Source organism: Castor canadensis, chromosome 12 (assembly GCF_047511655.1).
Source record: "Castor canadensis chromosome 12, mCasCan1.hap1v2, whole genome shotgun sequence".
NCBI classification, from domain to species: domain Eukaryota; kingdom Metazoa; phylum Chordata; class Mammalia; order Rodentia; family Castoridae; genus Castor; species Castor canadensis.
This window is the reverse complement of record NC_133397.1, coordinates 985574-1001166: the sequence shown is the minus strand read 5'-3', so window position 1 is coordinate 1001166 and position 15593 is coordinate 985574. Positions and strand designations below refer to the sequence as shown.

At 52.0% G+C, this 15593-nt stretch overlaps 1 protein-coding gene across 1 annotated transcript in view; it reads right to left on the bottom strand.

Moving 5' to 3' along the window:
• Positions 1 to 2498: 2498 nt before the first annotated feature.
• Positions 2499 to 15593, bottom strand: part of Tpo (thyroid peroxidase) — a 65209-nt gene continuing 52114 nt past the window's right edge. The window contains exons 12-16 of the mRNA XM_074049067.1: positions 14957 to 15127; positions 10051 to 10182; positions 7925 to 8024; positions 4847 to 4991; positions 2499 to 3175 (exon numbers count right to left, since the gene is read on the bottom strand). Of these exons, the coding sequence (XP_073905168.1) occupies positions 3137 to 3175; positions 4847 to 4991; positions 7925 to 8024; positions 10051 to 10182; positions 14957 to 15127 (587 nt within the window). The 3' untranslated portion in view covers positions 2499 to 3136. The remainder of the gene's footprint in view (positions 3176 to 4846; positions 4992 to 7924; positions 8025 to 10050; positions 10183 to 14956; positions 15128 to 15593) is intronic.

The following is a 15593-nucleotide window of genomic DNA, read 5'->3' as shown; positions in this document are numbered from 1 at the left end:
GAGCATGGAGTGGTCCCCAGACGAGCCACACAGGATTGGGGACCGAGGGAGGTCACCATCAGGTGGCTGCCCCCATGGAGTTTGGAGTCTAGTGCAAGGTGGACTCTGGCATGTCTTGTCATCATTAGGACGGTCTGCCTGCCCCTGCGGGTGCCAGGTAGATGAGTGACTCAGAGCAGTAAGAGTAGGGGTGTGCTTACACATCAGGTCTCAGCCAGCTCATTCCACACTCAGCAGGCCACAGGAAACACGGATGAACAAAGATGCGGGAAAAGTGAAACAGCTTTCGTGTGTGAGGCACAGGCAGCACCCAGAATCCCCCGGGCAGGTCAGATCTTCAGGCAGAGTGGACATCTGGGCAGAAAAGGGCTCAGCTTTGACATTTCCCATGTGTCCAGAAGGTGGCAGCATTGGACAAGGCAGTGGTGACAGGTTCCCTCTTCCTTTGCAGAGAGGGGATTCCCTCAGTCATCACACCCCAGGTGGGACAGTCGAAGCCCTGACGCCAGGTCAGCAGACGTACGAGTGGACTGTTCACAAAATGTGCCTTACACAGCCAACGCGTGGCGAGCTCCTGGTTAATTTGGCTGGAGTTATTAATTAATAGAGGAGGCTTGATAAGGAAGCAGTATAAACAGTGTATGACCCCTGTGCTCTGGAGAGGACAGCGTTGGCTCCACAATAGGACCAGGCAGCCACACCACCTCACCTATGCCATTGTCCGCAGCTACTTCCTCTGCAGGACCAGGGGCTGTGCACAGTGACCTCTGGATGGTTCTGGTGCTGACATCACAAGTCAACCATCCAGGTCAGCCAAATCCACGGACTTCAATGGCCTTGCAAGGCCCCAACAGAAGCAGCAAAAGTGACCCCTCCCCTCCCCCCAGAGGCCCAGTGAAGTTTAACCAACACCTGGACACTTAGCTAAGCATTGCCTTGTCTTTAGATTTTTAAATCAAGACTGGGCATCTCTTCCACTAAAATAACTAACACTCCTGTCTTGGTGGCTTTTCATTACTATGACAAAATACCACAGGCTTGGCATTTAGTTTAATAAGGCTTCATTTGCTCCCAATTCTGACCCAAGCTGGGGCTTTCAGGCTTGCAGAGTCCTAAGATGGTGAAGGGCGGCTGGTGGTGACAGACAGGGAGGCCAAGCGACCGCTTCTGGGTTGCTGGTGCAGCTGGAGGCTCTGAGGAAGGAAGAGGTGTTGAGCTGGGTGATGTCACCAGTCCCTGTGTGTCCTCAGCAGAAAAGGGCCAAAGATTCAGAGCCCATCTCACGTCCTTTCCCGGAGTTGCGCGGTAAGCTGGTGCGAGTTGTCTGCTGTTTCTCATCTCCCACGCCTCCCGAGGAAAGTCTTAGTAGCTCCTCTTAGGAAGCAGCCATGTCCCCAAGGGGTGTGAGGACAAAGCCTGCCATGGCTTTGCCAGGATATCTCTGCTCAGCAGCACAGAGCAGGGGCAACTCCACCCCTCAAACACTTCACTCTTCCCAGCTCCTCAGTTTCTTAGATGGAGTTCCAGCCAGGAGCCAGTAATGCCCCCTCCGTGTCGGCCGGCTCCAGGGCAAGTACGGCCACCTGTGTTTGGTTCTAAGGAGGAAGGAGGGTTTACCATCTCTTGGGGTAAAGGGTCTGGAGTCATGCCCAGCTGGACTACTGTCACCATGACACCTTTGCAGAGGGCACACCTACCTCACATGTAATGGGGAGGACAAGGACACCTGCCTGGGGGCATCCTTTCAAAGTCAATTGAAAACAGAAAAGACAAATGTGCACCCTACGTGTTCTAATGCTAGGCACCTGAACTTTGCTTACCAGACACAGCACCCTTATTGTACACGGGCCAGTAAATTAAATCTGATGATAAAAAACCCTGTCAGGGTTGTGTGACCCACAGCCCCACACAGGCAGCCTGAGCAGAGCTGGGGCGGGGTCCCTCCCTCCCAGGATAACAAGGACTGTGTCCCCCAGAGTGAGGGAGGGAGGAGGAGACCATGGCGGCTGGGCGGGCACTGGCAGAGGCCCAGCTAATCTTCAGTAAGCCAGGGGTGTCCTTGGTCTTTTGTTCTTGGCCCTGAAGTCTCTGTCCTTACCCCAGAATCACAGGAGGCCATGAGTTCTGTTCTCAGCAGGAGGGAGAGGAGAAGACAGACAGGAAGGAGCCAAGCATACACTGAGAGGAGGCAGCCAGGAGATGTAAAAGCCTGGTGGGGAGGGAACTCCGGGCTGTGGTGTTTGCTGTGTCCCAAAGGCCCATGTACTGGAGACTTTGTCCCCAGCTTACTGCTGGGAGGAGCTAGAACCTTTAAGGGCTTAGTGTGCCCTCAAAGCAGACCGTGGGACCCCAGCCCTTCCTCTTCTCCTCTCTTTTGTGTCCCAGCCTCGAGGGGAGCAGCTGTGCTCCACTGGGATGAGCCACCCTGACACAGGTCCTGAGCAAGGCAGCCAGTGGATCATGGACTGGAACCTACAAAACTGTGAGCCAAACAAACCTTACTTCTTCATAAGTTTATTACCCTTGGTGTTTGTTACAGTGACAGACAGCTGACTAACACAGAGTAGTACAATGTGAAAATTACAGTTGAAAAACAGTTTCGGTGTGACTGCAGAACTAAGGTGATTGAGGTGGGAATAACGTTCGTTTCTACAGTTTGAAAATATGCATAATATGTAAATACATTTTAATGAAAACTTCCCCGGGAACAAGTCAGCAGCATTTGCATAAAGGGCAAGTGTGAGGTTGTAATATTTTTTTGCCCTGAGCCTCGCAGTAGCTAGAACTTATCACTAGCTTGGCCTTGATTTGGAAGAGAGACTTAGTGGAGACTTTGAAGCAGAATTGTCTGAAGTAGGTGAGGGGCTGGCAGGACCGTCCTCACCAGGTCGCTGGGCAGCATGTGACCTCCTGGCCTGTCACCTGCTTGCTCTCCCGAGGAACTCAGAATGGGTGTTGACAACATCTGGTGTGACCTGCTTGGTAGAAGCACAGGCTTTGTCTAAGATGAACACTGGAGACAGGAGTAAAAAGTCCACCACGCTTCGTCCCAAGTTTCATGTCCTCCAGGCCAGCTCTCCCCGAGAGGCTGCCTGGGATTCACAGGACATTGCTGGATTCCAAATGAGCGAGGCCTCTACTCGCAGAGCAGGACCTGGGACCCGCAGGCAGGTTCCTGTGGGGGCAAAGGCACCGTGAGCACACAGTCCCTGCTGGCAGCAGGTGACAGGAGCAGCCAGGAGGACGAGGTGGTGTGGCCCTGCCTGTGTCCTGAGCCATGTTTCTTGGTGTGGTGTGGTGGCGAGCCCTGTCTGTGCCCCCTGGTCTGGCACAGCCCTCACTGCTGGGGACAGCATGGTAGCCTCCTCCTCTGCAGGTGTCCAGGCCTCCTCACTCTGAAACTTGGGAGCAAGACGGTCCTCTCACACAGGCCCTTCAAGTGTGGAAGCCATGTTTTTAATTTAAGGGTGGGAGGGAAGGGGTAGGGGAAGTAATGGAAGGGGTTGAATGGACCAAAGAAAAGTAGACTCACAGTGGGACACATGGAGTCTTTGAACATTGAGTTAAATATCAATAATGAGAGCCAGGACTGTAAAGTTGGGGCACTAGCGGGAGGGGGAAGTGAATGAAGGAGATTAAGGTGACGGTGTATGGTAGATGGACTTTACACACCTGTATGAAGCAGAACTAAGAAACCTCTTGGGATGCTTTAAGTGGGGCGGGGAGGGGGTGGGGGGAGATGATGGGGGCAGTGCACAATATAAGTCTAATCGGAATTGTCACTACGAGTCCCCTGTACAATGAATATATTGTAATACAAATTAAAATAATAAATGAGACGTTGTTTCTAGTTGGCCAATCGCAGCTAAACCTCTCAGTGGCGTAAACCTGATGTTTCACCACACGCTTACACCGTGATCTACGTCAGGCTAATTAACTCACGGTCCCCCGTGCTCAGGGCTTGTGACGAGTGTGTGCCGGCCTCTCCGCCATCAGCAGTTTGAAAATGCTCGTGACTAAGTGCCTGGCAGTCGCACCATGGCTGAGCTCTGGACCTGACACTTGTCCAGCTGATGGTTGGTGGCAACCCCCGCTGCCCACCCTGCTCCCAGGACCTCAAGTCGCACACGAGTGTGCACATGACGCCACGTGGCTGTGCACCAGGTGGGCTTGAGTTCCACTGATTTTCCCCGAGACCATAATCATTTTGTCTCACAAAGCCGATTTAAAAGTCGACGTCTTTCAGCTTCGTCCTGTCCGACCTCCCAGAGTTAGCCCTTTGTTTTGACACTGGCCTGTGCAGATCAGAAACATTGTCATTCCTTTCATTCTGCCTTGCTGATTATAATTTTTCTGTACTTTTTAAAATGTAGGTTCAACTTTCTTTTTTGTTTGGCAGTACTGGGGTTTGAACTCAGAGCCTTATGCTTACTAGGCAGGTACTGTGCCATTTGAACCACTCTCCACCCTTCTTTTGCTTGAATTATTTTTGGACAGGGTCCCAAAGGGGTTCTGCACAGGACCAGCCTCCGACTATGCCTCCAGTATAGCTGAGATTATAGCTGTACCACCACACACACCTAGTAGCTGAGATGGGGTCTTGCTAACTTATTGCCCAGTCTGGCCTCAAGCCACCATGTCTGGCTTCAACTTTTGACAAATTATCACTGTTTCATAAATGCAGTTTGTATGAAAAAAAGACATGTAGGAGGAAGGTGCAAACAGAAGGGGACCCAGTACTGAACAGGAGCACAGGGACCCATGTTGATACTTTTATGGACATCCTGGTTTTCAGTGAGAGATGCTCGCCCCGCTGTTAAGCCAAATATTACCAGCATGAACCTACCTGTGAGCCTACCTGCTCTGCTTTCCGAGCTGCTGCCCTGGGCGGTGTCAGCCTCCGCTCCAGACACTTCTTGCACCCCGACTGGGCAGTCGCACTTACATCTCTCCCAGTGATTGGCAGTGTGGCTTTGGTATCGGAGTGTGTCCTGTGGGTAAACACACGTCACTTCTGTCAGAGCCGATGTGACGTGGAAACAGCAGGTGCTGTGCCCCCTGGACTTGAGTCAGGAAAGGTGCTCAAGGCGGCGAGATTCCTCCCCCGGACTCTGCTCAGATCATTCTGGGAACCGCATGACACCAGCTGGTCTGTGCACATCATTGTCACAGGAAAACAGTGTCAGGAGGCACCATGGCTCAGTGGCATCTAACAGAGCTGCACTGGTCACCACTCAGCCCTGCCTGCCTGACTTCATTTGTCATACTTTTAATTATTGTGGAAATCACTCATCAAAGTGCAAAGCCTGAGAGGGAAAAATTAAGACAGAAAATGCGAGCCTGCTCCTCACGTTTCTTTCCATGGGTTTTCATGTTTGCTGCAGATGTTATTTTGTGAGCTGCCTCACAGATGGGCACTGTGGTGGCCTTTGTCAGGGAAGCCGCCCTTCCCATGGACGTGTGACACTGTCTCTGTGCGCACGCTGTGGAGACAGCCTGTCCGAGGACAGCACTGTTTTCCCCTGTAGGAATTCTGTCTTCTGGTCGTCCAGCCACCGATGTCAGCCACAGCCACGAGGGGATCTCAGCTAGCTCTCGTGCTGCTGTGCTTTGTAATCTAGTTGGTATCAAAGGATGGACTTGTGCACTTTTCCTTGGTTTCTAGTAAGGAAGAAGCTGCGTCCTCACGCTGATCCGCTGGAGTCTCTGTGTCTTTGGCCTTGTACACTTTTGAGATTGAACACAGTTTAAAATATGTCAGCCACTGGCGCGTTCTGTTTCCCAGCACAGTGGGATCCCACAAACTCCTCATGGAGAATTTTGTAACATTGCTTGCCAAGATTTGGGACATTTTTCCACATGTGCTCAAATTTCCAGTTTTTGTTCGCTGCAGTTATAGTAATGTATACGTAAGACTTGTTTCATTAAACACACGAAAGCCAGCACACTATGTCCAGGGCACCTAGGAGGCCAGCACGGAGCCTCACCACACCCTCAGGTTGCCTGCCATGCACCTCTCTTGTCCTTCTGTAGGGTGACATCCACAAAGCAATCAGACGACTCCACAGGCACAACTTACAAATACAGAAGTGCCACCACACCGAGGAGTCAACTGTGGGGATTGTCACCAGGTGATAACTAAATAGTCTTTAAGCAGTGAAGGGGGAGGGTGTCAAATGTTTATTTTTGAATAATTACCTTAACAACCTCCCCCCCCACCACCACCAGTCTAAGGGCATGCTAGAGAAATTGAGCATAACTCATAAATGCTATCATTAAGGAATGCTCCAAATGCCTGATAGCTCCACACCACATTTTGCAAAGGCACGTGTGACTCTTTGGTCAATTGTTTTATGAAAAGTTGATGAGTTTTCTGTCTCAGCTCTGATGCACCTGCTCACTGACTGTCACCTCTGCCTGAAGGAAGTCCCTGGTTATCTGACCCACAGCACATGTTGGTAGTGGATCTGCTGGGAATTGTCTCCCTTAAAGATCACACCCCAGAAAGATCCTGAACTCAGCGTGAAGTACAGAAGTCCTGGTCAGCACCTGCAGTTGCCCAAGCTGGCCGTGCAGAGGGACCTTGTCACATAACTCAGTAGCTGGGGAAACAGAACAGAGAGCAGACCCCAGGGACAGAGGCCCTGGTGGGTGACATTTGACTGCTATGGTTCCAAGTTTTGATCATTTAAAAGCCAGCTTCTATAAGATGTGCAAAAGAAAAAAAGTGTGAAATAAGCAAAGAAGTGAGTTTCCCTCTCTTGTTACTGCGTGAGGAGTCACCGGACGCAGGCAGGCTGCTGGAACTTTGAGTTTCGGGTGTCATTGGGAGAATGAGTCCCCTTAGAACAGCAGCAAGGCCATAGACACCGTCCCTAGTCCACTTTGAGGGTGTGCTGGGCGTCAGGCTCTGCAGACCAGGGGAGCTTGGACAGTTCCTGTAGGAAGTCTGTCTCCATGGCCACAGAGAGAAATGGATGTGTGTGGGGGGCTGAACCTGACAGTCCAGGGAGAGGCCAGAGGCAGAGGTCAAGGTGGCCTATGCACATTTGCAGGTGTCCAGGGGGTGGGTGTGGAACTGGCAGGTCCAGACTGGGGCAGCAATGACTTAGTATAGGAGACCCTGTCGTTTGTCTTAATACTTTCTGTTTAAACAAACAGTTACATACCAGAATTAAGTATGAACAGAGTCTGGTTCATTGTTGCAAGGTGAGACGTAGCAGGGTGATAGTGGGGCACAACCTCCTGCAACAGGACCCAGAAAGGTCACACAGCCCCGAGGACCCACAAGCCTGGAAATCTGGACATAGAAACTCCTAAAACTCATCCTCTGAGTGTTTCAATGGCAGAGCTGTTTTTCTGTGTGGTACAAGGATTTGAACTCAGGGCCTTGGGCTTGCTAGACAGGTGCTCTACCACCTGAGCCACATCTCCAGCCCTTTTTTCCTCTGGCTATTTTGAAGATGGTGTTTCTCCTTTTGCTGGGTCTGGCCTTGGACCACGATTTGCCTGATCTCAGTCTCCTGAGTAGCTCAGACTACAGGCATGAGCACTATTTTTTTTAACAAGAAAGTTTGACCCTTAGTTCTTCCCATGAGCTCCTCGTGCACAGGTGACCTTTCTCATTGAGAAACCTCTGTATGAAGCTTGACTCCCAACCAGATGGCATTTCAATGTTACTGATGTATCGAACATTCATAATCTCTGTCCCCATTGTTGGACGCACCAGAGGTGTGTGTGTGACCATTGCACTTCTGCAAGTGGGTACACCAGAAAGCCGTGAGCACTGTCTGGAAGGACCCGAGAGCCATGCATTCGGGATACTCATAGCCCATAACTTGATTCAGAGAAACGAAGTGTGGGTCGTGCCCAGACGGCAGGAAATGTCCCTGTGTGTAGGAAGCAGGAAGAGTTTGGGACTTACCACCTGCAAATCACCATCCAGGTGAGGCTCGCCAAACCTCCAACGAGAATCGCACCCAGCACAATGGAGACCCAGGATGCCCGAGGCAGCCTGCCGGAGTCTGCACCAAAGGAGACAGATTAGTGGGAACAGCCTGGGTGACAGCAGTGTCCCCTGACTCTAGCGTACAGTACAACGCTTGTCTTTATGGAAAAAGCACTTAAATAGCAAGCCCAGCGCTGAGCGAGGGCAGCGGGCAGTGACGGGCAGTTCAAAGGAGTCAGCATTGGGTTTGGTGGTCACGCACTGCAGGGCTAATTGCAGCTGCAGGGTAGATGGAACCCTCCCTCCTGCCTCACCAGGGAGGACACCGAGCATCCCGAGTGAACCTCAGGACAGAGAAGTGGGCACAAAGCAGCCGTGACTAAAGGTCGCGGTGTAACATTGAGACTTTGAGTCTTTGGCTGCATTTTGGTTTCCACAGAGACAGTGCAAAGGTTATTGTGGGGTCTGGGGGCCGACTGAACCCTTGTGGAGTTCAAGCCTGTGGGAGCTCAAGCTGTAAGAGTTTCCAGCTACAGGCTGGTGAAGAGGGACACAGAAGAGAGCAGAGGAGTGAGCAGTTGAAAGCAGCAGAGACATGGCTGCAGGAGTCCAGCCCGAGACCTGCAGTGTGTGGTGCTGGGGCCTGAGCAGGTGCCTCTGTGCTGGACCTCTCTACCCGCCTCCTAAAACAATGGGGATTGAGCAGACGATCCTATGGGCCTGTCAGGCCCTGAATGCTGTGATTTCCAGGGTTTGTTGTCAGTCTGGGCTCTGCTCTCAGTCCCTCTGGTCACAATCTTGTTACTGGCTTTTCTGATGGCTGCTGTTTTTTGGCTCCCTAGGATCCTCCTTGGCCAAGAAGACATCCAGGATGAGAGGAAACTGGTTTTCAAACACCACACATCCTCACCCCACGTAAAAGAGCCAAGCCCTGGGGAAGCACGGGGACGAGTCACCCCCATGGCCGCAGGAAGGCCCTGATGGGATAGTGATGGTGCATGGGGAACTTGATATGACTTGATAGGTCAGCTCAGTTTGTCTTGTTTTTCACAGTGAATGTTCACCACACACTGCTATGAATAATCTGTATCTGGAGTCGAGCTCCTGCACACCGGTGTGCAGACCTGGGGACTGGGCAGCCAGACACAGGGAGCCCAGCCTCTTCACCTGAGCTCCCCGCTTCCCCCTCCTGCACCTGCTGGCCCCCACTCACCTCTCCTCCCATTCCTGAGCTTGGCCCAGCTCCTGTGCTGCCTTCCTCCCCTGCATTCACCCCTGTTGCCACCCAGCCTGTGCTGAGCCCTGGGCACCCTGCTGTATATGGTACCCCTCGGAATGTGGGACTCCCCAGAGATGTACTCAGCCTGTTGCCTCTGTGCAGGACCCAGCCAATGCTCAGGGCTTAACCCCCTGCTGCTGGCTGGGGACAGAAGGTCTCTTACTGTGACTGTCCACGCAGGCTTCATGTTTGAAAGTGTACTCAGGTGAAATGCATTTGGGTGGATCCCATGCCTGCCCCCCAACCCGGCTCCTCTCCTTATGCACTGTCTCCCTGGGGACACAGCACACACCCAGAACTGGGAGGGCGGGCAGAGCCTTTAGCTGGGTGAGAGCAGCAGGAGTTTTATGCAGGGCTCCTTAGAGCTGAATCATGGGTTAAAAGGGCGACCAAGAACACAGCACAGGGCATGGGGCAGGGGAGTTAGAAGGTTTGCTTCACTGCCCTTGGTGGTTCACTTTGCTAGCTTTCTGAATCAGCCTTCTTGGGGGTATAACAATAAATGTGAAAGCAGCCCAAATTTCACTCTGTAAACGTGCAGCCCTGTTGCCTGGCTGCCTTGTCAGTTTGCATCTGCAGGGTGTTTCAGACGTTTCTTCACTGCAAATCTCAGTGTGAAAGCTGCCATCCTCTATAGTTTCCCGTGGCCAAGAGTGGTGGTTGTTGCCACGTGGCAGAGCAGGCCTCAGTCCTACATGCAGGACAGTTTTGGCTGTCACCCTGCTCCTCCCCATCAGAACGAAACTGACAGTTGAGGATCTTGAGTGCATTTTTTTCTTTCTTTTCAGAAGTTGGTCAGTGGACACAGGAGAAGGTCACTCACCTACACAGGTCCTCCCGTCCTCAGCCAGCACATAGGGGTCGGTGCACACACACTGGAAGCTGCCTTTAGTATTCTTGCACGTAGCGGAGGGGTGGCACGGTGGGTGGGTCGGGTCTGCACACTCATTAACATCTGTACCAACAGCACAAGGTCAGCGGCAGTAAGGAAAGAGCCCTGTCTCCCCGTGGTCGCCCCTCTCAGAGGCCAGCCCTTGCTTAGAACCACCCCTGACCAGAACAGGAATGCCACAGCCTCACCACCTTTGGACCTGTGTGGCTGCCTCTTGCTCCTTGTGCTCCCAGAGGGAGAAGGGGTGAGGCACCTGAGGAGCCCCTCAGTGCTGGCCTGATGACCAGGCCTCTCCCACCAGCTCCTGAAGATCTTCACCAGCCATACCCTTGCCTATCTGCCACGCTGACCCTTCCACCCAACCTTTGTTGTCCTTTCTACCTGAGCATCCTACATCTCTCAGGATTGGCTCCAGCGATGGTCACTGACCATGGGCCGGTGCACTTCTCCTGCCTTACCATGTGGGACACCTCTGGCAACTCGCACTGGACACAGCTCCACCAGACTCACTGGATCCACTTGACTGGACCACACTGTCTGGAGGGCCCTGTGAGCAGCAAAGGTACCGACTGGCCAAATGGACACCTCACCCTCTTTTTCTCCACCTCATCCTGTCCTGGAGGCTCAGAGTTATCCTACTTTTGCATTTCCTGTGGCTGTCATGAGCAGACACCACAACCGGTGGCTTTTCATCAGAGTTTTGGTCCTTCTCAGGACTGGAGGTGAGTCATCCAGAATCGAGGTGTCACAGGCGGTGTTCCTCCCGGGGCTCCGGGGGCTGCTGCAGACTTGGATGTTCCTTGACTTGGAGTCACATTGTTGCAGCCCGCAGTCTTCCTCAGCCGACTGCCTCTGTGTCCTCCTCATCTCATAAGGACACTGGTGAGAGTCATGCCAGTCTTTATTTCACCTCAATGGCAACTGCAAAGATCTGTTTCCAAATAAGGCCCCATTCTGCTGAGCCAGGGCTTAGGACTGGAGCGTATCTTCTGGAGATGGTCCAGCAATGCACTCTGCACGATTGGTTTATTCTTATCGGAAACCACTCCAGGGACAACATGTGGTGGTCTCCTGGCTGAGGACTGACACAGAGGCCCGTGTGACCCGCCCACCCTTACAAAAGAAAAGGGAAATGGCTCTGAGGCAGGCAGAGTTCCCAGACCCCTGAGGCTGCTGGCATGGAGGCCGAGGCTCTGTGTATCTGACTGGATTCCCGTGACTCTCAGGAAGAGCAGCAGACCATGTTCCAGATCTGTTCCTCTAAGCTGGTCCATGTGGCTGGCAGATGTCACTTTGTGCAAGTCACAGAAGCTCTGGAACACACTTATCTGTGGCACAGACTCTTGATGGTGGCTGGAGTGAAAGCCACAGACACAGCTCTCAGCTTCAAAGCACTAAATGAGAATCCTTACAGCATCAGCTGGGTTTTCTTGTCAGTTTTACGTGGATGATTCTGGCAGAGAAGTAGGATTTGGACTGAGAAGAAAGGAATCTCGTTTGATTTTCTGTGTTAAACACTTAAGCTCTCAGCCTTCCTTTCTGAGGTCAAAGTCAGACGGGGCAGGCAAGCTGGGGTCAGTCTAAACACAGGTTCATGCCAGTTTACCCTAAGAGTACTGAGGTCCTCCACTGAGCTCACTCTTCCTTCTTCCACTGAAGAGTCACTTTTCTCTTTGTAATGTTTCTGGAGGGAGAAGACGGGTGAACATACCTGTGTGCAGTTGTGTGTATCACTGGGCCCTTTGTATTTATTTTCAGAACATTGTACTTTGATAATAAATGCAACAAGACAGAGCACATCGAGTTACGTAAGTAAATGCTGCGGGGGGGGTCTCTCTGTCCAGCTCGTTCTGCTGAGGTCCCAACACTAACCAGCTCCTAGGCCCTGCCACACTCTCTGCACATTCAGAGACCTTCATCTGTGCGACACTGCTTCCAAACAAACCTGAATTGTTCTCATGACACATGTTACTCTGTAACTCACCCATTCACTTGGTGACATGCAGTGGGCAGGGTTCCACACCGGTCAGTCAGTCGACCTTTGCTAATTTACTCAGTTCTATGATCCACAGTGTGGATGCATCCTGATTTGTTTTTGAACCAGCCTTTGATCACCCACGGGCCTATTCTTCATGCTCTTTGTTCATTAACTGATTTAAACTGACCACCATGCTCACTGTATGCTGAGGCCTTGGGGCATGAATCTGAGCAGTGTTGGGGTGCAGTGGCCAGGTGAGGGTGTGCAGTGGGCAGCTGCTACACTTGGGAAGGAGGGACATGACCGGGGCTGGTTAACCAGCATCTCAACTTTGAGAGTGCAGATCTGACTAGGAGAGTGGGGGCCTGAGATGTTGCATGTTTCACAAACTCCCAGGGATGCTGTGTCTGCTGGGCACGGAGCCCACCTCAAACGCCCACTCTACTGAGCAAGGGTCACACCACCAAATGCTCCTCTGCACCGTGAAGCATGAAGACCAGCTTAGACTGGAGCTGTTCTTCACTGTTAGTCCTGCACACCTGCCAGCCAAGCAACCAGTTTTCACGGTAGGGAGCCATCATTGGTGGAGTGAAATCAGGAGCACCGAGGGTGTGGGAATGCCAGGGAGAGAAGAATGATTTTGATGACATTGTGATACTGCCCAGAGGAAGGGATAAGCTGTATTTTGGAGAGTCATGTGGACCAGAACATCACATAGTCAATTCATGCAGGGCCATATTGGCTCCTTTATTGTGATTGGCAGAGTCTGGTGGGTAGAGACTCGTAGTGTCAAATGAGTAACACAAATAGTCAAAATGTAGAATGCCCAGGCAAGACACAAGAAGAAATAAGGTTATCAGCCGAGAGCACGCGCACCAGGCTGGTTAGACATGAGCAAGAGATGTGCACATCTCTGGACATCTCTTGACTGCACCACCAGTGTGGGAAACTAAGAATCCTGGGAAAAGTGAGCATTTGAATTTGTGGCTGGTTACCCTTTTCTCCCCAGGGTCGGCGACACAACACAGTAATTCAGAATGATGACAGTGGTGTGGTGATGTCACCCCACACAGACAGCCGGGGGTCCCGCAAAGTGAGGCTGCTGGAGAGGGTCCCCGATGGCGTTCGTAGTGTGGTATCCTTGTGCTTGTTCTCTGGAGCACTGTCTACCTCCTGCTTCTTTTCCTGTTTACTCTTGTTGTCAAGGGAATCTTTTAGCTCTGGGCCTCACAGTCCACTTCCCACAGGTGCAAATCTGGGAGATGAGTTTTTTTTTTTCAGGATGGAGGTATGAACTCAGGGCCTACACTTTGAGCCATTCCACCAGTCCTTTTTTGTGATTTTTTTTTTTTTTTTTTGAGATAGGGTCTCGCAAACTATTTTGCCTGGGCTGGCTTCAAATTGCCATCCTCCTGATCTCTGCCTCCCGAGTAGCTAGGATTACAGGCATGAGCCACCAGCACCCGGCTTTTTTTTTTTTTTTTTTTTAACAGATGAGATGCAGGTTTCCAGCTCAGGCTGGTGTTTTCTGGCAATGGCTTCCATCCCCTCCCTGTCCAGTTTCTGATCCATCCATTCCCAGTCAGCTCCAGGAGCCATTTGCTGTGCTCAGCACCGTTTTACACACACCTGTACCCAGCCAGATCTCCGCCTCATCCCACTTTCTCAGTCTGCAGCAAAATACCGTGCAGAGCCTGCCATGAAGGCATGGTGGGCAGCGCACCTGGATCCCAGAACAGCCCCCAGCTTCTCTTTAGCGCTCAGAGTCTAGAAGCAGTGGGCAGTAGCCATCGCAGCCTTTCAAGGACAAACTTTTGGATTGCAGAGTTTGAATGTTCATGTGGTGATGAGATATAACAGCATCACGGTCCAAGTGTGCAGCTCGGGGGTTCAGCCCACACACATCACTGTGCAGCCAGCACACACTGTTTCCACCACGTCCAGAGCGCTTTCATCTTTCCACACAAAACAGAAAATCCTAAAATTTTGGATTTTGTTTTCATCTCTGCTTGCAAGATTAAAAAAGCCAAGTTCTTGCATGACTTCATCTCCATCTTCTGGTGCTCTGCTAAATGCAGCTCACAGCAAGCCACCCACAGAGGCTGGCTGATTCTGGCACCAGCCTCTCCCCCTGGGACAGTCTCCGTGGGCAGCAGGTCTGTCTTGCAAGTGACTGCTGGTAGGCCAATGCTTTCCCTCCAGCAGGAGGGACCACTGCCTCCCCACCCCTCACCACACCTGACCTGCCCTCTGCAGCAGAGCTCAGGTTTGTTATTAGCGGGGGGCTCCCCTGTATTTAGCAGGAGACAGCTGCTCCAGTAATGAAGCCTAGTCTTTAGGGGGCGACAGCCTAGGGTTCATCTCCAGTCTGGCCTCCCAACAGCAACTAGAGGGCTTGGGGGGTGCTCAGGGGTGATACCCACTCCCTGCAGTCAGAAGGGAGCAGTGAGTGGAGGTGGCCAGGAGTCTTCGTATAGCACAGCCTGGGCGCTGCCATCCCCTGGCTTTTCTGCTATGGAAGGTGACACCTATCCATATCTAACTGTGGATGGCGCTGACTCTCTGGGTGAGGGTCCTTAGAGTGTAAGCACACCCTTTGTCTCAATAGGGAAACTGGCTCTTTGCCTAGGTCGCCATGTTGGTTATGATCTGATGTGGCTGTCGCCCTGCTGTTCTGTCTGGAATGTGGTCAACGCAGGGGACATTCCTTTCTTTCCTTGCCAAACCAGCTCCTGGGAAGACCCAGGGTCAGAACAGCATTTTGGTGAGGAAGTAGGTGTTCTGTGGCATTTGCTCCTAATTTACATTGGGAAATGCTTTGTGATCCCAGTACACCACACATCTTGTGCCATGACTCACCTTTGCAGACCGGAGGCTGGAAATCCCATCCATCTTGGGTGCAGGTCACCTGCTCCTGCCCTTGGAGCTCGTATCCATGGTGACAGGAATATACCAGCACGCGCTGCCCAGCCTCGTCACAGTGCACAAAGTCCCCATTGTCCACTTCCTCCGGGAAGCCACACTTGTCATCTGTGCAGTGTTGAAGGTCATAATGCTGTCAGCTCACGAGAGGACAACTCTAGACCCACGTCCCCATCTGTAAGCTTAGGTTGCAGCCTCTTCACCTCAGCCCAGGACTATTTGGAGAAGGGGTCTTCAGAGAGGGGGTTTGATCAGTCAAACCATTGATCTAGGACGGAAGTGCTAAAAGGTACACGTATCTCCACGTGTGGGTGTAGATGATGTATATTCTCTCTCTCTCTCTCTCTCTCTCTCTCTCTCCCCCTCACTCTGTGTGTGTGTGTGTGTGTGCAAATGGGTCCCAGCCTGCCACATAAGAGGCTTTGTAGCTAATTCTTAGCTCCAGCTTGGAGCTGGGTTGTGCACGACAGAGCAGGTATGCACAATGTCAGAGAAACAAGTGTTGCGTGCCGGTGGAGATGATTTTTGAGATATAATCTGTCCTGTGTCCTAGATCCCTAGCAGCTCTTAACGT